This window comes from Pogona vitticeps, chromosome 2 (assembly GCF_051106095.1).
Source record: "Pogona vitticeps strain Pit_001003342236 chromosome 2, PviZW2.1, whole genome shotgun sequence".
NCBI lineage: Eukaryota > Metazoa > Chordata > Lepidosauria > Squamata > Agamidae > Pogona > Pogona vitticeps.
Window position 1 is genome coordinate 312,437,759 of NC_135784.1, and position 22,976 is coordinate 312,460,734.

The following is a 22,976-nucleotide window of genomic DNA, read 5'->3' on the forward strand; positions in this document are numbered from 1 at the left end:
AGCGTCGTGTCCGTGTCCCCCCCCCCCGCGGTCCGCCAGGTCACCCGGGCAACCAGGTGGCCTGGAAAAGTCAGCCTTCCTAGGGGAAGGACCGGAGCTGGAAGACCCCAAGGGACCCCCCCCCCAAGAGGAAGAGGGCCTTTTGCAAGTGGGGAGAAGAAGAGGCAGAGAGAGAGAGAGAGAGAGAGAGAGAGAGAGAGAGAGAGAGAGAGAGAGAGAGAGAGAGAGAGAGAGAGACACACACACACACACACACACACACACACACACACACACACACACACACACACACACACACAGAGTCACGGACCCCCGTGGGTTGCAGCATTTCCTCCACACGGGAAGCGCCTTCCCCATCCTCTGGGCCCCCTTGCTTGCCGCCTTCTTCACCTTTTCCTCTCGTCCCTCTTGCGCCAGGACCAACCCACCCCACCCCTCCATCCTGTCCTGGGCTTGACCTCTGTTTCCTGCTAAAAGCTTGTTCGGAGACACGTTTGCCAGGGACCCTTCTTGCCTCCTGGCAGCGGCGCTCCTGCAAGGCTGGCCTGGGCTGTGGGAGGTAAGAGGCACTGCACAAGCCCCCCCGAGAAGGCTCAGCCCCCCCAGGACCCTGGCAAAGCACAGGAGGGCGGGCAAGAGAGTCGGGGCTGTCCTACTGCCAACACAAGAGAGACCAGCCATCACGCCCCCCCAGCCCCCTCTGTGTCACGCAGGGGGACGACAGCACTTTTGCTTCACACTTGAATCCGGAGCCGCCAGGGCCGGCTGTCACGCTCCCTCTTCGTCCGCACAGAGGGGAGGATCCAGGAGGCTTGTCCCGGTGGGCTCTGCCCTTCCTAGCGCCCCACAGGATCCTCCGCTATGGCTGGGCACCGGGAGCTCCCTGGAGCAAAATCCTGCTGGAGAGGCAGCGACCCTTCCCGGCACAGAACACGAGGGCCAGGGGAGCGTCCCTTCCCGTCCTCTAAGGTGAGGCCGACAGGGATTCACGGGGCAGCTTCCCCCTGTGATAGGGGTCTGGATCACCCCACCCTCGCCAGTTGCTCCCTCCCTTTCGCCCCCCCTGTTGCACACCGACTGACACGGCTCAGGACTAACACATAGGAACTTGGGAGGCCTCCGCTTCTCTTCCCCTGCGCGCCACATTGTACTCAAGAAGAAGTAAATCCAAAGCGAGGAAAGCTGCAGGAGGAACAAGAAAAGCTAAGACAACCCAAAAACCTTCCGGGTCTTCCTAGGTTTTCGACAGCATCCTTGACTGCCAGCCAGAAGGGCCAGAAAGGAAATCGGGTTCAGCCAACTCTCCTCCAAGGTTCCTGAAAGAGGTGGCTGTTGTCTCGTCTCCCTGTCCGGTGGAGCTGGAGAAGGGTCAGTGCAGAGGCCTAAACCAGCATGTGCGGGAAACAAGCGGCAGAAGTCTGCCTGAGCAAGCGGCCACAAGCCTCCAGCGGCAGAACGGCCTCCCGCCCACGTGGGGAGCACACTGCCCCCTCCCCACCCCTGGAAGGTTTAGCCAGAGGCTTCCCTTTGCTCCCGGACAGGTTCTGCTCTCTCCCCCCCCCAGGTTCCCCAAAGTCTCAGATTCTTCTCTTGCCGCTCAGAGCCCTGTTGCAGTTTAGAACTGCTCCCCCACTTGCAGAAACAGCGTAAGAACCTAGTAGGCCATGCTTAAGCCATCTCCTTTTATGACACGATTAAATCCATTTTAGAAAATAAACCAACATGAGGGGGAGAAGGGAGGGCTAGAGTCCAGGACAGGGACGGCAGGGTCCGCTCCCACACAGGAGGTGGGAGCGGGCCGGATCCCACGCCTGCAGGCTTCTCTGTTAGCTGGCACTCGAGTGTTCTGCTGCCTCTGGGTATTCTGTGCTTGGGGGGTCGTGTGGCTGGAGAGACGGGGCAGCGGTGGCTCCCGTGTCCTGTGCCGGCCGTGGCTTGCTCAGGGAGCTGTAGATCCCCATGGCCTAGAGAGAAAGAGGAGGAGATTCGTGTCAGAGGCCGGCCCCACAAGGAAGCGCTCCGTTGGCCAGAGAGGAGAGGAGAATTTGCCACCACCTAGCCAGCAACCCTCTTGCCTTCAAGCTGCCTCGCCTTTCCCTCCTGTCTCCCTCCCAGCCGGGTGAAACTCCCCAGCGTCCACACTCCTGCGGTCGGGTGGCCTCTCGACTCCCCACAGGGCCCGAGGGAGGCCGCCGACCAGGTAGGCAGCCTCCCTTCCAAACTGACCTGGGCCACCATGCTGGACACGTCGCCTGTGCTGGACGGCAGGATGAGGGTGTTGGACTCCTTGGCCAGCTTGGAGAAGGCGCTCACGTACTGCTCCGCCACAGACAGGGACGCTGCTGAGGGGCCGTTCTGGGAGCAGAAAAGAAAAGGGCGGGGGGAAGACACAGAAGGCCTGTGAGCTCGAGCAGCCCACGGCTCGGCCCTCCTGCCGCCTTCTCCAGACCCCTACACTTGAGAGGGAGGCGCCTCTTCCCCGGGGGATCGAGCCCCTTTGCCTCCACCACCCAGGGAGTAAGATCCCAAGGGAAACTCTCCTCATGGGCAAAACATGTTTTAGCTGCAGATGCCTGACTGGTAAATCTGCACCAGGTGGGTGCCAGGATGGTTGGGAGGATGAGCCATTGCAGGGTTAGGTGCCCTTGGGGCAGAACGTGTCTGGAGGGGGGGGTGGGACGTAGGGGGCAGGGGGCAGGCAGAGAGTCCACCTGCCAGAGGGTCAAGGGAGAGACGTTTCTGAGAAAGTGTGTTGTGTGACAGCTGTGGAAAGAGCTGTGTTTGAGCTGGGGTGCTGGAGAGGAGCTGCGTGTGAACACTGCAGAAGAACTTGTACATCACAATTGTCTTTCACCCCAGATTTATGATTTCATAAATTAGCCTTCCCTTATTCCCATTTACCTGTTCATCCCAAATAAATTACTTTTGTTTCTGGATAAAACTGTCATTATTTTAACTGTAACTTTAAGAAACACATTAGGAGCCAAGAACTGTTGAGTATCACGGCCCAATCTAGATGGGTGTTGCAGAGCCAGGAAGAAGAGGAACAGCAGAGAGCTTTCACTCAACGGCCAAACCAGAGAGAAAGCCCTGAAAGGAAGAGGGAGGGGGCACTGGCTGGCTGGCGGGAGGGAGGGGCACTGCTATAAGAGCAACCCCCAATACTTAGGAGAGGTTCGGGGACCGTGGCTTTGGGTTTAGCAGAGGAGCACAGAGGAGGAGATGGTTGGGCTGAGGCTGCAGGTGCCAGAGGTGTGAGAGACAACCTGGGTAACGTGACAGTAGGGAGAAGGAATGCCAGACTCCCCTACCAGCCGAGAGCAGCAAGTCGGAAGAAGGCCGCCTCCCTTCTCCGCGGGGCTTCTCCACATGAACCTGGACCTGGGGAGCCCCACAGATAGGCCAGCCCTCCCTTTTCCACCTCACTGTGCTCCATAAGCATGGAAGAAGCCGGGCACTAAGGGGGCAAAATGGGGGGCCCTTCTAGGTTTAACTGTTTTTACACAGCTTGTCTGCTGCCCTCCCAGAGAGAAACGCGGCCCAAAGCAGGCTTCTAGCCCTCCCGAAGTTGAATGCCGGCCAGAAATTTCTCTCCCTTGGTTCAGGGAAGCCGGGGCCGGGCCTGCCCTTGCCCAAGGGGCCCCTCCCCAGCTCCTCTCCCACCCCAATCACCTGCTGTGCCAGAGCGGCAGCCAGCAGCCGGATCGCGTCCGCTTTGGCCTGGGCTCTCACCAGGATGGCGCTGGCCTCCCCTGCAAAAGAAGCAAAAAAGCCGTCAGGCACACAAGGGCCCCCACGGCCACTTTGCTCGTGGCACCAAACCTGTGACGTGGGAGGCTGAGCCACCTCCCACCCTGGCCTCCAACTCCCACCTACGGAGGAAGCCTAGGCAGGAAAGAGGGCAACCTGAAGAGCCCACTCCAAGCTCTCGGCCGCTTCCTGGCATGGATCCATTTGCCCGCCTCTCTGCAAAGCCACTCGGCGCCCACATGCCTCCCACCCTGCATTGCAGCCCCTCCTTTTACCAGCGGCTTGGTTAATCTGCTCCATCTTCTCCCCCTCAGAGGCCAGAATCTGGGCCTGCTTCCGCCCCTCGGCCACATTGATGGCAGACTCCCGTGTCCCCTCTGACTCGAGCACTGTCGCTCGCTTGCGCCGCTCTGCCTCCACCTGCGAGTGGAAAACGGGGCTTGGGTGGGGGGACCTCCCCACAGTTGAACAGAAGCCCTCCCTCCCTCCCTCCCTCCCTCTCCCCACGAGCCTCAACCACAAGATGTGGGAACAGAGCCCACTGTGGTGTGTCATGAACAGTGTCACAGGAACACAGTAAAAGAAAAGCTGTGAGGACAGGCTCCCCTTGCTCTGTGCAAGCCAAAGTGTCGACATCCGGACTCTGTGGCGAAGAGGCCCCTGCTGGGCCACCGTCCTCCACCGAGGCCTGGCTGAAGACAAAAGCAGAGCTCACCTCTCCCGCCAGGACCGGGGGAGCTCCTGAAACAGAAGCGGACGTGCTTCAACTGTGGCCACTGCCCAGGCAGCTCAGAGAGAGAGGACCAAGCCAGAAAGCCAAAAGGGGGGAGTCCCTCCCCCTGCGCCACTCAGAACCCTCCCGCCCAGAGCGCTTTAACTCCAAGCAAGGTCGTTCCACTCCTAAGGGCCGCCTGACCTGCATCTGCATGGACTCCTTCACGCGAGGCGGCACATGGATGTCCTTGATCTCATAGCGCAGGCACCGGATGCCCCAGTAGTCGGAGGCCTGGTTGATGGCATCCACAATGCTGGCGTTGAGGCTCTCCCGCTCCTGGGCAGGGAAGGGCAGGGTCAGAGAGCAGTCAGGACCCAAAAAAGCACAAACAGGATGCTCAGCTCGGCTCAGGAGGCCATCCAGCCTTCCCAAAAGCCACTGCTCCCAATTCCCAGGGAAGGCTTTTGGGCCGACAAGCCCATTGCAACCCATTTCTACACCAGTTTGCCCTACCCTGTTAACAAAGCATGCAGCCACATTCACTCTGTTCACCGGTTGCCTGCGCCCTGCTTTTGTTGACAAAATACATTTTCAGAGTTATCTGCTGTGGCACCTCTTTATCTACGGAGTAGGTCTCTACCGCTGCACGCTGGCGCCTCTCTGGGCCTTGTCTTTCTCCAACATAATCTGGCTGCCTAGGCAGACCTCCTCTCCATTGCTCGTGCCGAGGGCTCTGCCCACCACACAGCCCACCTGTCAAAGAGGGCTCTGGCAGGATGGCTGAGGGGCAGAGGCAGTTCTCTGGCTGCAGATGTGTCATTCCTCCCGGGAGATGCCTTGGTTCCTGGCTCCCCTAAGCCGTCCCCTGCAAGCTTCTTCCACTGAAACTCACCCACAGGGCAACGGGAGCCCTCTCAGTCATCTCATGGCAGCATTAGCCCCCCCCCGGCACCTTCCTCCCCCCCCCTTAGGGACACCAGGCACACCCCTACTGTTTCCTGCGACTCACCCGGAAAACTTTATCAAGGGAGAGCTTGCCCAACTCGGATCGCATGGTGGTCTGAGCAAGCTGGGTCACCGCATACTCTGGGTCCTCCACTCCATAACTCGCCTGGAGAAGGAGCAGAGGCGTAGGCAAGACAGCAAGGACCAATGGGTTACACCCACGGCCTCCCCCAACTCCCCGAGCTAATTTCTAGGGCTACAATAATGAACTAGAAGCCTTGGCTTCCTTTCATGTGCTTCAGGGGGGCTCCTAACAAGCTTGGCCCCGTAAGCCTAAGACCTGCTCCCAGCCTTCCTCCTCCCCCACCTGACCAGGCCATACCTTGTAGGGGTCCATGATGCGTAAATAGAGCACCCCATCAATCTGCAAGGTGACATTGTCTGAAAGAAAAGCAGGAATTATTTCAGGAGAGAAAGGGGGAGGGTCTCCTCCTTGAGAAAACTAAAAAGTAGGCAGCAATGCAAGCAGGCAAAAATCCAGGAATGATTCAATTCTTTTACCTGCCAGAACAGAATAAGGGAGGTCTTGCAAGGTGCAGCTGCAATAAAAGGACCAAGCCTTCTGCTCCCCTGATGTTGGATTAAGCAGGAGGCCAGGGTGCTTTTACAAATCTATGTAGGTGTGTATGCATGCACACACGCATGGGTACTTAAGAAAAGAATTCTGATCTCCTTTAACTATTAGAGAAAATACTGTGGATAGAAAAATTACAAATAAACTGTAGATTATTCTTGGCAAATCATCTAATGGCAGAACTCTTGAGTTGAGAGAGGAGCAAAGAGTTCTACCCTGACTCTCCTGCACTGTGTGCAAAACCTGGCAGGTTACCTGTGTGCAGAAACAGTGATGCTCTGTCAGGCCACTCTGGGCAAAGAGCCACTGACGTTTTATTACACCTCTCTCATTCCACCCGGACAACCAACCTGTCCACTCTCTTGAGTGGATCTTTGGCTGCAGCCTCCAGACACTCCCTGCTTTCCAGATCTAATTGGTCACTGCAGTTCCTAAAACCTTTGGAGCATGCAACTTCATAGCCCACAAATAATGGAAAGGAAATGGGATCTAGAAGCTAATTCACCCCAGCTGTGAGGGCTTATGGGTGTCAACCAATGTAGCAACGCAGCTCTTCAAAGAACATGAAGGAATGATGCTTAAATTGCAGACATGCAAGATTTTATTTATTTATTTATTTATTTATTTATTTATTTATTTATTTTATTGGATTTTTACCCCGCCCCTCTAGACCATATCTACTCGGGGCGGCTTCCATAAATAAAGCAGAACAATATCAAATATATAAAATCATAAAAATTACAACTAAAAAAGTTAATTAGAAGAAAACATTACCAAGATGGCATGGCTCAAAAGGGGAGAAAAATAAGAATCTCTTAACTGACTAGAGGGAAGGCCTGCTTGAATAGCCAAGTTTTTAGCTGGCTTTTGAAAACACCCAGCGAGGGTGCCAGCCGAATTTCGGTTGGGAGGGTGTTCCACAGCCCAGGGGCCACAGCCGAGAAGGCCCAGTTTCTTTCCTTCCAGGCCTCCCTCGGCGTCAGTCCCCTCAGCTGTCCCTGCTGGCTATATCGGGTGATTTGGGTAGATCTGGGTGAGAGAAGACGATCTGCCAAATATTGAGGTCCCAAACCGTTTAGGGCTTTATAAGTGATCATTAGCACTTTGAAGTTAACGCGGAAACGGATGGGCAACCAGCGCAAAGCAGCCAGAGTGGGGGAGATATGCTGGTGTTTTCTCACCCCACTAAGAAGCCTGGCTGCCGCATTCTGGACCATCTGAAGCTTCCGCACCAGCCTCAAAGGCAGCCCCACGTAGAGTGTGTTACAATGATCTAATCTCGAGATTACGAGCACATGGACTAGAGTAGTGAGGGCCCCCCGATCAAGATATGGCCGCAGCTGGGCAATCCGCCATAGATGAAAATAGGCGGAGCGGACCACGGTCGCCACCTGGGTTTCCATGGTAAGTGCCGGGTCCAGATGTATTCCCAAGCTGCGGACCTCGCTCTTTGCGGCAAGGGTCACCCCCCCAAATGGGAGTTACCTATACCGCTAATGGAAGGGCCACCCACCCTCAAGACCTCTGTCTTGTCCGGGTTCAGCCTCAACCCATTTGACTGCATCCATTCCAGTAAAGTCTCCAGGCAGCGCTGAAGGGACAGTACAGCATCCACTGAGGTAGATAAAAAGGAGACGTAGAACTGTGTGTCATCAGCATACTGATGGCACAATGCTCCACACCCCCTGATGACACCACCCAGCAGCCTCATATAGATGTTAAACAGCATTGGAGAGATGATTGACTCCTGCGGAACCCACAGCTGAGGCTCCACGGGGCCGAGACATTCTCCCCAGCTTACATAGGTTAAACACATCAAAAAACCTATACAAAAATACAATTCTTACAATTAATTCTAAACAACACATTTCCAAGATGGCAGGACTCAAGAAGAGGGAGAAAAAATCATAGCCGAGGGGCCACCGCCAAGAAGGCCCAGTTTCTTGTTGTTTCCTTCTGGGCCTCCCTCAGCATCAGACCCCCTCAGCCCTCCCTGCTGGCTATGTCGAGTGATTCAGGTAGATCTGGGTGGGAGAAGACGATCTGCCAAATATTGAGGTCCCAAACTGTTTAGGGCTGTCATGGTGCTAATGAATCATGGATTCTCCCCTCCCCCAACAATGGGGCTGGTTGGAATCCACAGCAACTTCACTCTCCAAAATTACCCACTGATGACCCACCAGTGCCAGTCGCCACCACAGGCCAGTCCACCTCTTAGGGTCCCCACCAGATTTTCTCACCGTGGCTGACGGCTGATTGTTCCGGCACATTGATGACTATTTCTTTGAGGCTTTGTACGTAGCGAATGCGGTCCAGAATCGGGATAAGAAAGTTCAGTCCCTGGTAAGGATCAGCAAAAGGAGAAGGCTTTTATGGGAAGTGACACCTTCTCTGTGTCTCTAAAGCATGGCAGATTCCTGTGTAATTAACCCCAAAACCAATCCGTATCTTGTACCCATCTAGGCAAAGGCTGAATCTGTGGGATGTTGTCCAGGAAGGTCCTAAATTGAGGGTCTCCCACACCTCCTCTCTCTTACAATATTGGAATGCACACAGGTAATTTGTCTACACCGATTACAGTGGGACAGAAATGTAAAAAGTGGGATACCGCACGGCTCAGGCCTGGGCTTCTTCCATGTTTTTATGGAATGAGGGTTCACAAGGAATGCTTATTAAATTTGCAAATAACACAACATTAGGTGGAACTGTTATTCCTTGGAGAGAACCGGAATCACCCTCTGCCCGATGTGCCCCGACTCAGATTCCTGCACCGAATCGGGCTTCCTTTCTTTCCCTGTAAGTTCAGCCCAGGGGCCCTCCGGCTGCTCCCTGGGGGGTGAAGATCGCGGGGGCAGGCGGGTTCCTTCCTTCCTTCCTTCCTTACCGGCTCCAGGATGCGGTGGAACTTGCCCATCCGCTCCACCACCCAGGCTTCCTGCTGGGGCACGAAGAGGATCACGGTGTTCCTGGGCAAGCCCGAGGACCATCGCTGGGGGGCCACGGCGGCCGGCCACGGGAGGTGACTCCTGGGCCCCCGGCCGCCCTGCCAGGCCTGCGCAAAGAGGAGAGGGCCACGTGAGGGAGGGTGGGGGGGAAGGAGGGGGGACCCTCCCCCTCCCCCTCCCCTCTGCCCGAGGAGGGCGAAGGGCACCCGACCCTCCCACCGGAGCAGGAGTGGGGAGGAAGAAGGGGAGGCCCCCTGGCCGGCCGGGGATGCTGGGCGTTGTAGTCCTTAAGAGGAAGGTGACGCGGCCCTCCCCCCCCACCCCCGCCCTTGGGCTCCTCCGCCCCCTTCTTCCTCAGAGGAGGAGCCCCCAAGGCAGCGCCCGACCCGGGCCGGGGAGGAGAGCAGCCCTTCCTACGGACGGACGGACGGACGCGCACACGTGTGTGTGTGTTTGGGGAAGGGGGAAATGTCCCAAGGCAGGGGGAGGGCAGCCGCTCCCCCAAAGCCTCCTCCCTCCGGGGCCCCCCACCCCCACCCCCACCCCCACCCCCACCCCCGGCTCACCGACCTCCCGCAGGAGCCCCCCGGCCAACCCTCGCGCCGTTCGCAGCGCCAGCATCGCCCTCCGCCGCGACCGGAAACTGGTCCGTTGCTGAAAGGCAGCCGCCAAGCACCGGCCTTCCGCTTCCTCTCGCCCTCTCTTTCTGCCGACCATAGAGAGGGACCGACCGTGAGCGGCCACAGCCGGGCACGCGAAGCCGGAAGCTGCCTCTCGGGAGGGTGGCCTGGACTACAGAAGAAAGGGCGCCGCCAAGCCGGAACCGCTGGAGAGCGAGGAGGAAGGAGCGGCTGCCCGGCAACCGCCCTTGACGGTCTGTGGGCTAGAGAGGCCGCGGCCGGCCTTTCCGGTGCCGCCGCGTCCCACGGTGAACGCCTTCCCCCGCCGGAACGAAGTCGGCGAGAAGAGTTCCGCCCTTGGCCGGCCAAGGGAGTCGGGGGGGAGAGCGGGGCCCCGGGTCCTGGTCCCTCCCACGGGGCCCGTTCGTGGGCGGCGGCTGGAAGGGAAGAGCGGGGAGGGAGGGGGGGAACGGCGCCCCGAGTCCCCGCGTCCAGAGGGACCAAAGCCGCGCCCGGTGCCCACCTCCGAGGCTTCCCCCCCCCCCGAGCGCTTCGTCCGGGCGGCGGCGGCGGCGGAGACCGTCTCGGAGAGCCCCGCGGGACCGGGGAGCCTTCGACCTTCTCCCCAAAGCTGCCCCTCCCGCTGACCGGCGTGGAAGGGCCTCCGGAAAGCCCGTTGGGAGGAGAGGAGAAGTTGGGGGGGGGGAAGAGAGGCCCTTTCTCCGCAAAAGAGGAGGAAGCGTTAAAAAGAGCCCCTCCTGGCAGGCAGGCAGGCAGGCAGGCAGGCATGAAGGCGAGCCGTCGGCTCAGGCTCGGGAGGGGAAAGAGAGAGGAAGGGTCGGATCTGGCGTGAGAATCGCCCTTCCCTGCCGGCCCTTCCTCTTCCCAAAGGCCTCTCGACCGGACCGGCCTTTTGCCAAAGCAGGTCTTTAACACCCCCCCCCCACCCCTCTTCCTCCTCCTCCTCCTCCTCCTCCCCCCCCCGCCTCCCTCCGTCAATCATCACAAGAGGGTCCAGATCTTCTGTGGGGGGGGGATGGAGACCTTTTCTTTCAGGCCAACCACAGAGTCATCTGTTGACGGAGGACATAAAAAGGGCTTTTTGTCTGTCTGTGTGTGTGTGTGTGAGAGAGAGAGAGGAGGGGGGGGCTCTGCGTCCCAGAGGAGATAGAAAGGCTGTTTGCTCCCTTGGATGCCCTTCCCTTGGGAGACCCAAACATCTATTTTTAAAAGCAGGCCTTTGGCTCTTAAGGGATCGTGGGTGGCAGTTTCCGTGTTTTAATAGGTATATACATTTCGATAGGCTTTAATTGTTCTTCATTTAATCATTTTAACAGTTTGTATGTTTTAAATACTTATTTTTAAATCTTGTAAAACGCCTGAGTGCCTTATAGGTAGAGGGGGAAAGGCATCATTAAAAATAGATCATTCCCATAAAGGGGGAAGCTGTGTAGACCCCGCAGGGCTTCTGGGCTGCTCGTCCGAGCAGGCGCGTTCCAGCGAGTGGGGACAGGAGGGGTTCCTTCCGTGGAGACGGGAAGGGTCCCCGCTCGCAGCCGGGCTGTTCAGCCTCGGGGGGGGGGGGGTGTTCCTGCTCTTCAAGGGACCAACTCTGCAACGTACCATGAGGGGCAGGGTGAAGCCTTCTCAGAAGCACAAAGGGACTCTCGCACGCTGTTTTCCAAACACACATTTATAGAATTCATTTCTTTCAAAAAAAGACAGACAGTATCAGGTACATCTCTTTCTGTCTCCCTTTTCTTAAATATAAATATTTTCAAGTGTCATCTACAATGGTTGTCCCACGTCTGCCTCACCCCTTAGGAGAACTTGAGAAATGCAGCCCCCAACCAGGACGGGACAGGAGGAGGAAGAAGAAGAGGAGAGGCCCTGACGGTTCCTCTTGGGGGTGGGGGAGACCTTCAAAGGCTGTGGCAGCCATACCAACCGTCCCCCTTAATCTCTGGAACAGTGCAAAGTATCCCTGTGGGCCTTCCCCATTGCCAGCAGGCTAGGAGACGGAGGGAGCAAAAGCAGCCTTAAGAGTTATTGCAAAGGCAGTCTTTATGACATCCCCCCCCCCGCCCCTAGTGCTTTAAAACTTACACAGAAACCTCCATGCTGAAATTCCCAAATAGACGCTGCTCTGCTTGCTTCCCCACTCCTCCCTCAATGGGACCCACACACCCCTGGCATCATCATCAAGTTTGGCACCATTAACATTTTCAGTTTGGGGAGGTGAGAGTGGTCTCGATTCAAGCCACAAGACACACATCAGAGGCGGCGGCGGCAGCAGCAGCAAAAAGGCCGGTGGGCCGAGGCCCTCCCGACAGCCTCACCTGCGATTTCCCCAAGAAGACCACCGTCCTGCTTTTCCCTTCTCTGTCACACTCTGCGAACGGACAGTGGGGAGGGCCAAGGAGCAACACAGATGGGTCTTCGCCATGGGACACCACCGCCAGTGGTAGCCCCCACCTGCAGTGGCGCATTGGGGCTGCCGGACAGAGGCCTGGGGGGTGGGGTGGGGTGGGGTGGGGTATTGGGCAAACATTGCACCATCAGGGCCGGAAGCAGGAGTGGACAATACTCCCTAATCCCAGGAAGAAAGAGGGTTCCCTCGTCCAGGTCAGGACGATGATGAGAGAATGGTGGTGGTGGTGGTGGGGGGGTCTGAGCGACTCTGCTCCCTGCCACGCGCACGTCCTCTTGACTCACAAGGCTTGGGGAAGTAGAGGGGAAGCCAGACCCCGGCTTCCAAAACCCATTGGCCACGCGCTCTCCACACCTACCCATCGGAGCCCCTTCGGCTCAGGAGAAGCCGGCCCACGAGGCCACCGAAACCTCACCAAGTGGCTCTCGAGGTCTCTCAATTCTGCACTCCCACAAAATCTCTTGTGTCCCCCCCCCCCAGTTCCAACATTTTCCCTCTCTCACGCGCACTCACACAAACACGGAGCGCCCTCGGTGGGCCCCTAACCCTGATGACACTATCTTTTGCTAGACCCTGTGAGGCAGCACCTACCCAACTCTACACATCCCCCCTTGCTTCATATGTGTGCGTGCGCATGGGGGAGGCCTCCGCTCCCTCTTCTCTGGTGCCCGCCCAGCCCAGCCCCAGCAAAAGTGCACGAGGCCCCAGAGCGACTGTGTTTAGATTCATTGCTTTCATAGTCCAGGCTGGCTGCAGCCCCAGCCCAAATTAAGAGCCACAGTTCCTGGGGAGGGGCTGTGGCAGACATATTCTCTCTCTCTCTCTCTCTCTCTCTCCAGCCCAGTGCCAGCCTGGCAGCTGCCAACAACCACGTGCCCGCCTCTCCTCCTGTCCAGGCAACGTGCGGCCTCCAGGCATGGCTCACACCCCCCCTTGATACTCTCATCAGGCTCTGGGTGAATAGCAGGGGTTGCGCGGCAGTTCTGTGAAGGATTTCAGCTCGTAGGGGATCCCGGAGTCAATCTCGATGGACTTGCGTGAAAACAGGAGGCGGATGTTGTCATGCAGGTAAATCTTCCCAGACTTGGAGCTGTGGAACCTGGGGAGAGGTAAAAGGGGGAACAGGCGGAGCTCAGGCAGAGAACCCTGGGAGGAGGGAGCCGGTCCCTCCGGAGGCCACACAGAGCGAGCGTCGGGTCCTGAGAGACCCACAGGGCCGGGCGAGGGTGAGAGGCGACGGAGCTGACGGCAGCCGGCAGCCGCCTGGACTCAGCCTCTGGGAAGGAAGGACAGCTCCTGCCTAGGCCTCTCCTGCAGTCAGCAGTGCTTGGTGGGCAGCAGGAAAGCCAAGGAAAGGAGCCCAGGACTTAAGACCCTCACCCTCACCCAAGAGTCACTGGATGGTGTGGACCCCCCCTCCCGACCTCATGTTCCCCCCCTATCTCATGGGCCCTACCTCAGGTGCATCAGGTAGCAGAGCACCCTCCTCGGCAGCTCAGCAGAGGCCTGGCTGGGGCCCTGCTCCTCCTCGCCCACAGGCACCAGGAAGATGCGATGGCGCAGGAAGGTGACGTGGTTGGCAGGCATGTCGTGGAAGTCATAAGTCACCAGGAACATCTTCACCACCGTCTTGTTCGGGTTGAATAAGGTCTGGAACAGGAGAGCGAGTCGGTCACGCGGGGGTTGGAGGAGAGAGAGGGGACGCTTGGTGAACACCCCACCCCACCCCGGGAGGAGAGTCCCAATGGATCAGAGAGAGACAAGAGACATTCGGAAGGCTTCGTCTGCCGCAGCATCCCTCCCTGTGTCTCAACGCCACGGGGCGCTCCCCTCTCTGGTTCCCGCTCATTTGGAAAGGGGAAGAGCTGTGCCGAGTGGAGGACTTGAACTCCTCCCTTCTTCTCTTCCTTGCTTCCTCCCTTCCCCTCTTCCTCGCTTCCCCTTGTCCTAACTCACCACTTGGATGGTGCCTGTTTTGGGGATGCTGTAACCCTTCTTTCCCAAGGTTTCCAAGTCTATCACACCCTGAAAGAGAAAGAGCACACCAATGGGCCAGGAAAGAAAGGGGGGAAGGCCTGGGATGAGGTTGGGGCAGAAGACATGGGGGGTGGGGTGGGGTGCAACCACATAGGAGGAGGCGGCTGGATCATGAGGGTCCACGGGTCACAGCTTGGTAGCTTGTGGACCTTTGGGATTGTGAACGTGGTGGGTGACAGCAAGTCGTCTGGCCAGAGGGAGCTTAAGGGAAGGAGTTTAAGGAGCCTCGTGACACAGTGGTTAAGCTGCAGCACTGCAGTCAAAACTCTGCTCGGGGCCCAGGTTCCATCCCAGGTAGCCGGATCAAGGCTGAGTCAGCCTTCCATCCCACTCAGTACCCAGCTTGCCGGGGGGTGTGTGTGTGTGTGTGTGTCAAGGCATAGCCTGCATTATTGAAAACTGAAACCACCCAGAGGTAAGTTTTAAGTGCTATGGGGCCGGTCCATAAGCAGCGGGATTTGCTTTTGAGCCATAGTGAAAGAAAGTGTGTGAAGGAAGCTGCTTCTCACCCAGTCTGCCCAAGACCCACATGAGGGAGCAAGGGAGGGGGGCAAGGTGCAGGGGGATGTCTGGGTTTTGCCTCATGGCCAACCCGAGGAAGGGGCAACCACTGCCCCCCCAACCTGTTGGGAAGCTGTTCTTCAGCCAGGTTCCACCAGGACCGCATCCTGCTTCCTACCGCCCTCCTCTCATGCACACCCTCCCTGGGAGGACCCCACGGCTCACTTCCCAGCACCTACCAGGAAGGGCGAGGGGGCGCTGTGCTCCGCTATGTCAAAGTAGGTGACCTCCACAGGCAGGGTGGCGTGCTGCGGGCAGTAGGAGCCGCTGGCCCCAATCTCCGCCGTGAAGCCCTCGATGCGGCCCGATGGCGGGAAGCGCCCCTTCAGCATGGACTCCTGTGCAGGAAGGGACGGAGATCATCCAGAAGGGACAGGGGTCACCCAGCCTTCGAGAGCGAGGAGGGCGCCCAAGGAGTGGGTGAGGAAACGCCAGGCTCCCCCCCCCCCCACCAGCCTGAGCTATCCCAGGCCCCCAGGCAGGCAGGCAGGCAGGTGGGCGGGCGAGCGGGCGGGCTCTTCTCCTGTCGAGGGAGCCTCAGGCCGACGGTACCTTCCAGGAACCCTCCACCACCCTCTCCCTCCCCGGAAGCAGTCCGAGCCCTTGGCCTCAGCATCAGCGCAGGCCACTCGGGGGGCCACCCCGGCCAGGATGGGCCAAGGCCCTTCCTCTTCCTGGCCCCTTGGGGGGAGGAGAAGGGGGGAGGGTGCCTTCGGCCGGCTCCCCGGGGGTCCAATTCCCAGGAACACCCACCTGCTGAGGAGGACCCGAAGCTGCCCTTCCTCCTGGGGCGAGCGGAGGAGGAGGAGGAGCCTCTGCCCCAGAGCCGCCTGCCGGGCATCCCGGGGAAAACCCCCCTCACGCTCCAGGGCAGCTCAAGTTACCTCAAAGTTCCCCAGCAGGGCCCGGCTGGTGGAGGTGGTGGCCCAGGGGCCGGGGGGGAGCCGGCCTCCTCCCGCCGGAGTCTTGCGGAGGTGTCTCCTGTCGGGGCAGAAGGGCTGGCATCAGACCGGGGGGGGGGAGGAGGAGGAGGAGGCTGGGAGGGCTGCCTGCCAGGTCCCACCACTGCAAACCCCACCAGGCTTCCTGAACCGAGCCCGGCTGGGAGAAGCAGCTCCACCCGGGGACCCCACGGCGGCACCCTCCGCTCGGGGCAAAAAGGCCTGCCAGGCGTAGCCTGATCTGTCTCAGAGCAGCGTCGCCACAGGGCTGCCCTCGGTGTTCTTCCACCGAGGAGCCCGACAAGGCCTGTGGACCAGGATGCCCGACGGCAGGGCCCCACAACAGAGGCCGCCTGCCGGAGGGCGCACGGCAGGCCAAAATGGAGCGGGCAAAGACGCCACTCACGGCTTGAGGCGCAGGCCAGTCTTCAGCTCGCCACGGACGCTGCTACAGCCGCTGCTGTTCACCGAGCCCTGGACCAGGAGAGACGCAGAGGGAGAGCTTTAATTAAGAGGAAGGCGACGTGCGGTACGTATGACGCCCTGAAGGCAGAGGCAGAGCCTCAAGGCCCCAGATCTCCCTCAAAGCCTAATCCTTGCCCCCCCCTCTCTTTCTCTCTTTACCCGAGAAGTGCAGCTGGCCAGGAGGACAGTCCAGAAAAGACACCTGTCGGTCATGACCCAGCCACCAGCTCCCGGCTGCTTCCTCACCCGTCAGAAAAGCAACAGAGAAAGACGGGGCCCAGGACCACCTTGGTGACACCACCTTGGCTGGTCTCTCTGGGGCCCTCCAAGACCCCCGAGGGCTCCCCTCCCCCCCCCCGGAAAGGGCGCCTGGTGGCAGGCACAGCCCTGGTTAGTGTGGAGACGTCTGGGTTCATTGTACCTTTGGGGCTTCTTTGTTCTTACGTAGCTTTACGCTTGGTAAGGAACGGCCGTTTCTCGCAATATATTTAACTAGCTATACTTAAAGGTATATATAAAATATTGAAAAGGACATGGGCCATGGCAATGCACTAATGCAATGGCTAAACTCTAACACAGAGGGCTGTCTCTCAAAGTCTCCCCATTAGAAAACTTGGCCCTTGACCTTCCAGCCTAGCGCTGGCCAACCGTGGGGATCCGAGGTGTTCTTGGAATACAACCTCCAGAAACCCCAGCAGGGGGTGTGTGTGAAGGCTTCCAGGAGAGGCAGCCCACAAACATTTTGGCTCTCCAAGGCAGGCAACCGCTGGGTGAAAGCGTCACAACAAAGGAGCTGAAGATGTGGCGCAGGAAGCGTCCACCGGGACTGGAAAGAGAACATGGGCTGGCCAACCAGGGCAAGCCACGTGTGGAGGGACAAGGTGTGTCCCCCGCCCCTGGAGGGGTACAGGGCCAGAGACTCGGAGGGAGTCCTGGAGGCAGGAGGGCGGGCAGGCAAGCGCTCGCTCGCTCGCTCGCTCACTCCCGGCTGGGTCAAGGTGGAGGGAGGTGGGCAGACCGCACGCCCCAGGACCAGGCCGCTACCTCTCGGGCGTAGGGAGAGGGACAGGCGATCGAGCTGGGGACGGGATGGTTATGGATCAGGGCCCCCGAGAGGAGCTGCTGCCATCACTCCTCTTCTTCCTCTTGGGCCACAGAGGAAGGGCAGCAGGGACGAAACCCTGGGCCCCTTCCTGGTGCTCCTGGTGGCCAGATCCTCCACCAGGAGCCCATCTCTTCGTTTAAGGCAGATGCCACTCTGCGCCCTCCCCACTCAGGAACCCGAGGCTGTGACGCTCTTTTGGCCAGCCTTCTGCCACCCACTCCTCCCGGGGCCAGAGCGAGGCCAAGCAAGCGCCCACCTTGGCAGCAGGAAGCAGGTGGTTCCAGAAAGGGGCGCCCTTGGCGTCGGTGCTGCGGCAGGAGGCGGGCACGGCCGGGCGGGGCAGGAGCCGCTTCTTCCGGGCGGGAGGGAGGCTCTCATCCTCCGAGGCCGTCTCCGTCGCTGCCCCTTCCACGGCGGGCAGCAGCTTCCGCTTGGCTGGGCATCCGCGGGTGGCTCCCCCCGCTCCAGGCAGCCTGGGGCCAGGGCACGGAGGCGTCTTCTCCGAGGAGGGCAGCCCGTTAGCCACCCCCGGGGTGCTGTGATCTGGGGGCCTGGCGGCCGCCTGGGTTATACCCTCCCCTGGCGGGAGCGCCTGGGCAAAGCTGTGCAATTCAGGGCCAAGGCGGGAACGGGGGCCCCCAGCGCCCACCCCCTCGTCCTGCGGGGGCATGGAGGCGGTGGGGCCGTCCCGCAGCGGGCCCCGGGTGCAGTCTCTCGTGTGCAAAGTGTCGCAAGGGATGTGCGGTGGCGCCGGAGGGGCGGTGCCTTCTTGGGCCCCCGCGGGGCTGGGATCCCGGCTCCGGCAGCGGCGGCGGACCTGGGGGCGGCGGGCGGCGGCAGGGTCTTCCTGGCGATGCTCCACCACCCGCAGGCCGCTGTGGGAGAAATGCTGGGCCGCCCCGCCCAGGGCCAGGTCCTCCACCAGGAGCCCATCTTCAATGGCGTCGTCCCCCCCGCCGGGCTCCCAGCAGCCCCGCTTGGCCTCCCAGTCGCCCTCGGCCGGCCGCTGGGGCTCTGGGCACGTCCGCTTGATGGGCTGCCGCCCCGGGGACCTCTGCTCGGGAGGGTGGGAGCCGGCGGCCGGCGGCGAGAAGATGGAGACCTGGTAAACCTTCTGGCACGTCAATTCCGGGGGGCCGCAACCCATCAGGACCCCCGGAGGCTGCCTCCAAGGGTGGGGCGGGGCCCCCGCTTCTTCGCCCTCCTCCTCCTCCTCTTCCTCCTCCTCCTGGCTCGGGCCGCCACGGCTGCAGTCCTGGGGGAGGGCGGACTCGGCATTGAGGTGCCGCATGGGGCGTGGCGGAGGGTCAGGGTTTGGGGCTAAAGTGCCGTCGGGTTAGAGGATTGGAGCCTGCTATGGGGAAAGTGGCCAGGCTGCATCTGGAAGGAGAGAAGGCGCGACCAATGAGGAGAGAGGCAGGGCCGGAGGCAGCCGCTGGGGAAGAACCTTCCTTCAGGTCGGAAGACCCTGCCATGCCTACCCCCCCTCCCTTTCAGCACGGCGCCTTCCTCCCTTGGTCCCCAAGCTGCCCCCCTCCCCCCTTTCTTGGTGCACCCTGTGCAGGTGTGGCAGGCCTTTCCAGCAGTGGGCCGCCCCGTGCTGACAGGGCCTGGGGGGGATCCCTAGAGAGCCCCAGGCTTCCTTTTGAGCCCGGGGGGGGCGCAACATCTCCGTATTTCCACCTTGTGGCAGTGGAACCGCTCAGATTTGCACCCGCCCCCAAGGGGCATCTCACCTGCTTCTTGATCTGTGGCTCTGATCCCTTCCTCCTGCGGGGGCCCCAGGAGCCTCTTATCCCCCACCCTGAAGGGAAACCAGTGGCACGGGCCTCTCTTTCCCCCAGACCCTCAAGCAGCACCCAGGAGGGGCAAGCCGCTCCTCCGGAGAGTCGGCAACACCTTCGTCCACAGAGAGCGCCTGCCAGGCGGCTTGGCCACTGCCTGCTGGGAGGGGCCCCGGCAGAAGCCAGCCAGGGGAGGAGGCCACCAGGGTGTGGGGAGCCCCCCCTCACCCGCCCCCCTCCCAGGGCTTAGCACAGGGCTCTGGCATGCAGCTAGAGATGCAGGAGGAGGGAGGGCCAGGCTGGGAGGAAACCCCGCACTCACCCCTCAGCCACTGGCTGCCTCTCCTGGCGAGTCCCCTCTCCCCCTCTAGCAACAGATGAGCACTGGTACAGCTGGCCGGCGAGACCTGCCACCCTGGCACTCCCCAGAAGCGGCGTGGCTGGCGAGGAATCTCTCCCACCATCCCGGGCAGCAATGTGGATTCGGCTGGCAGCCACCTCAAAATCCTTGCCGGCTGGCAGGGTGTCGGTGCACCTGCAGCAGCAACCCTAATGTGTGAGAGAGAGGGAGAGAAAGAGAACGGGACCGCTCGGTGAGAAGGCCCCCATGGACGGACCAAGAGACCCACACGGCGGACGTGAGCCTCTCTTCATGAGGCGGTGCTTGCCAAGGAGGGAGAAAAAGCCAGAGGGGAGATGACAGGCAAAGCAGGGGGTGCAAGAGCACCACTAGAGCTAAGGGCGGCCGGGCTGCCTCCGACCCCATAGCTCCATTTCACCTAGCAATGGGGTCGCGAATGGTTTCCAATCCGACGGGGCGCTGGAACACTCACCGCTCGGACCAGACACAGAAACCAGCCAACAAGAGTTGCTAGCTGCAGAAGCAGAGCAGACAAAGAGGCCGGAGGTCTTCCTTTCTCCAAAAGGCTTGCTCTGGGAAGTGCAGGCAGGGCGCCCTGGGGGGGGGGGGGGCTCCTGGCAGACCACTGGGCAGCTGTGACGGTTTGCAGGCTCTCCTGCTTTTTGCTTGCTTATGCCAGCGCTGACTGCGGTAGCTTTTTGAACTGATTCTCTGTCGCCAAGCCCCAAGCCTCCTCCAGGGCACTGCTGTTTCTAGCTGTGCTGACCCACAAAGACAGGGTGTGGGTGTGTTTGTGTACATACGCACGCACGCGCGCGCGCGCACACACACACACACACACAGAGTGTATATATCCAGCCCTTGTACAACTTAATATTTTGATCTTCTTGAAATACAAGCATGCACTTCTCCCCAGAATGCTTTGACTTTGGGGCACCCCCACCCCAGGTGAGCTGACGTTCCTTTCTGGCCACAATTTCTCCAGCTTGCAGGAGAAATCTGCAGGAATCCCCAAAGGGCCACAGGCTTCATGCCAGAGAGCTGGATGGGTTGGCTTACAGGCCATCTTGGGCAATGCTCTCCACCTTGGTCATCTAGACCAGTGGTTCTTAACCTTTGTTACTCGGATGCTTTTGAACTGCAACTCCCAGAAACCCCAGTCAGGACAGCTGGTGGTGATGGCTTCGGGAGTTGCAGTCCAAAACTCCTGAGTAACCCAAGGTTAAGAACCAGTGATCTAGACTAAAGTGAATGGTTTTTACTTAGCTGGTGAACTGCAGAGGGGCACAGGATAGTCCCCGGAGCTCAAGAGGCCTCACTCTGAAAGCCCAGGTGGGCTCGAGGGCAGGCCCTCCAGTTCAGGGGATGAGTGGACTCCAGTGGAGGGAAAGCTGGGAGTTGCCATCCGCCCAGCCACCGCTGGAGGGCCACCCTTTCCCCACCTTGGCCTCCAAGGGACCACTTACGGCCCATCGGTCTGGCCTGGGGCTGCAGGGGGCCATCTGAGAGGGCCAGCTTGCTTCCAGCCTGCAGTGGGGAGAACACCAAGCTCCAAACCAGGGGCTCCATTACCATCGCCGGCCACTCAGGCCCTGCTGCCTGTTGGCTTACTCACCAGACCCACAGCCCCTTTCCAATGCAGAGTTATGGGCAAGGCTCTCTGCCATGGCACTCCCCCTGGGGCAACACTCCAAGACGCAGCTCAGTTGGCACCTAGGCAAAGAAAGAGACGGGGAGAGCATCAGCAGAGAGAAGGACTCAGGGGGGGCCGCAGGCCGTCCCTGCAGGTCAGTCTGCAAAACCAAGCTCTATTTCATGCTGAATAACCTTTGAACTATAACATGTCTTAAACATAAAACTATATTTAGCTAGATTTTTCCTCCAAAAGCATTTCATTTAAAATAAATTTGCTGTAAATCCAAAAAAAATAAATAAATCTGATTTCTAGTTCTTTTAGAACATTGATTTTAATCCACCCTGCTCCAGGGGCAACGCTCCATCTGCAGGTTCAAGAGCAGGGAGACCCCCTGAGCGCTCCAGGCTTACCTGCCTGGCCTGTTCCTGCGTGGAGGGCAAGAATCGGGGGAGGGGGGGCATTCTTCCCCTGGCGGTGGCTGCCTATTTTTAAAGCCTCATTTTGTTTTGTTCGGATGGGCAGGGTTGAAACTCAGGCACTTTCGACCACTCTGAAGCAAGGGCAGAGCTTCTCACGACTCTGAGTTCAATCCCAACAGGCCCAGGGTTTCCTTCCCCTTCCATCCTTTCAGGGTCAGTAAACGGAGTGTCCCGTTCAAGGAGGGGGGCGGGCAATGTGTCTCCTGCACCCTTAGGTTGCAGTTACGCCCAATGATGCCCCAGGAGTGCTTTCAGTGCTTTGCTTTTTAAATGCCCCTCCCCAAAAAAGAGAGAGAGAGAGAGAGAGTCACTGCTGCCCACCAGGAATCAGGTGACCAGGCCAAGGGGTCGAGGGCATTGAGGGTCGGCCAACAGCAGCAGCTAGGAAGGGCCAGGGGCCTCCCAGGATGGCACCCAAAGGCTCCCAGGTCCCTGGTGCTCCACACCAAAAGCAACATGGGCTCCCCGGTAGGGGGGGGGATTATCGGCTCCCTCCCACCCACCCACCCCCTCAGCCAGAGCAAACCCTCTGCAGGTTTGGGCAAGGCAAATTCTGGCACTTCTGCCAGGTTTTACACACCTCCATGCCAGCTTGCAGGCACACCCCCACCACACTCGGGGTCTCGCTCCCCCCCCATTCTTCCAGGGTGAGGGTTGAGACTCAAGCAATGCCCAGGCCCTTCCCCAGAGACCCCCTCCCACCCTTTCCACTGTCGGGCAGACAAGGGGAGGGGGTGAGCAAAACTTCTCCCAAGCAGAGAGGGTGACCTCTGACCCCCCACTCCTCCCCAGGCAGAGGCCAGGCCGCCGGTGAGGGTCTCCCCAAAGGGACCCAGCCGGGCCTCCCCCAACCCGTTGCCCACAACACCCCCGCCTCCCCCGCAAGGCCCAGGACCCTCCTCCGCTTGGCTGGCAATCTTCTGCGGAGCAGCCGCTGCCAAACTGGGAAGGAAACCAAGAGCCGGCCGCCAGCGCCGCGTCCCCCAGTGCGCCTCTGAGCATCCCCGAGAAAGGGGCAGGAAGAGCCCCAGGGGAGGACGGTGTTGCCCACAGGCTAAAGCAACCCACCAAGTCCTCACCTCGCCTCCCAGCCCCCAAAGCCTGGGGGGGGGACTGGGAAACGGAGGGCAGCGGCCGAGATGGGGAAGGGGGCAGGCCTGTCCCACGCCCACCCACCACCATGCATGCCCATGTACCCAATTCACTCGCCCACCCCACCCCAAAAAACCGAACTGCCCATGCCACCCATGTGGTACCCACGCCCCCCCTCTCCTGCTTGCGAGGGCTTCCCCGAAGGCCTCCCCAGGTCACAAGGCCACGCACACACCTTTGCGCCCTCCCTTTGGGGCCAAGAGAAAAGAGGCGCCGTGCCCTCCTGGAGGAGGAGGAGGAGCCCCCCCCCCCGGGATGGTGCTCAGAAGCTCCGTTCATCCGCAGATCGCCTGGGGCCAAGGCTCAGACCCGGCGCTTCCCATTCGCCCGCGGCCAGCCCGCCAAGAGGCCTGCGTGGCTTCCTCCACGACAACCGACAGGTAACGGGGACGTGGGGGGGGGGAGCCTCCCTTCC

At 59.9% G+C, this 22,976-nt stretch overlaps 2 protein-coding genes across 4 annotated transcripts in view; both read right to left on the reverse strand.

The window, feature by feature from the left end:
* Positions 1–1,668: 1,668 nt before the first annotated feature.
* STOML2 (stomatin like 2) lies at positions 1,669–9,697 on the reverse strand. Its single transcript, XM_072993070.2, has 10 exons — positions 9,560–9,697; positions 8,929–9,096; positions 8,285–8,384; positions 5,793–5,851; positions 5,475–5,576; positions 4,667–4,801; positions 4,026–4,170; positions 3,673–3,752; positions 2,227–2,355; positions 1,669–1,964 (listed from the first exon to the last, which is right to left on the reverse strand). Exons 1-10 carry the CDS (start codon positions 9,608–9,610, stop codon positions 1,827–1,829), a joined length of 1,107 nt encoding a protein of 368 aa, XP_072849171.2. The 5' UTR covers positions 9,611–9,697; the 3' UTR covers positions 1,669–1,826.
* Positions 9,698–11,286: 1,589 nt separating this feature from the next.
* ATOSB (atos homolog B) overlaps positions 11,287–22,976 on the reverse strand; it is a 39,913-nt gene continuing 28,223 nt past the window's right edge. For all 3 annotated transcript variants that reach the window (XM_072993067.2, XM_072993069.2, XM_072993066.2), the window contains exons 2-10: positions 20,910–21,007; positions 19,256–19,482; positions 17,406–18,529; positions 15,986–16,053; positions 15,523–15,619; positions 14,818–14,976; positions 13,997–14,065; positions 13,497–13,690; positions 11,287–13,139 (exon numbers count right to left, since the gene is read on the reverse strand). In XM_072993067.2, the coding sequence (XP_072849168.2) occupies positions 12,986–13,139; positions 13,497–13,690; positions 13,997–14,065; positions 14,818–14,976; positions 15,523–15,619; positions 15,986–16,053; positions 17,406–18,440 (1,776 nt within the window). In that variant the 5' untranslated portion in view covers positions 18,441–18,529; positions 19,256–19,482; positions 20,910–21,007 and the 3' untranslated portion in view covers positions 11,287–12,985. The remainder of the gene's footprint in view (positions 13,140–13,496; positions 13,691–13,996; positions 14,066–14,817; positions 14,977–15,522; positions 15,620–15,985; positions 16,054–17,405; positions 18,530–19,255; positions 19,483–20,909; positions 21,008–22,976) is intronic.

Excerpts from the sequence above, each read along its gene's own strand:
- STOML2 (XM_072993070.2), bottom strand. The coding sequence starts at position 9,610 with ATGCTGGCGCTGCGAACGGCGCGAGGGTTGGCCGGGGGGCTCCTGCGG. Across the intron at positions 9,097-9,559 it reads CCGGGGGGCTCCTGCGGGAG|GCCTGGCAGGGCGGCCGGGG; the intron begins GTCGGTGAGCCG and ends CTCTTTGCGCAG. Across the intron at positions 8,385-8,928 it reads TCCACCGCATCCTGGAGCCG|GGACTGAACTTTCTTATCCC; the intron begins GTAAGGAAGGAA and ends GATCCTTACCAG.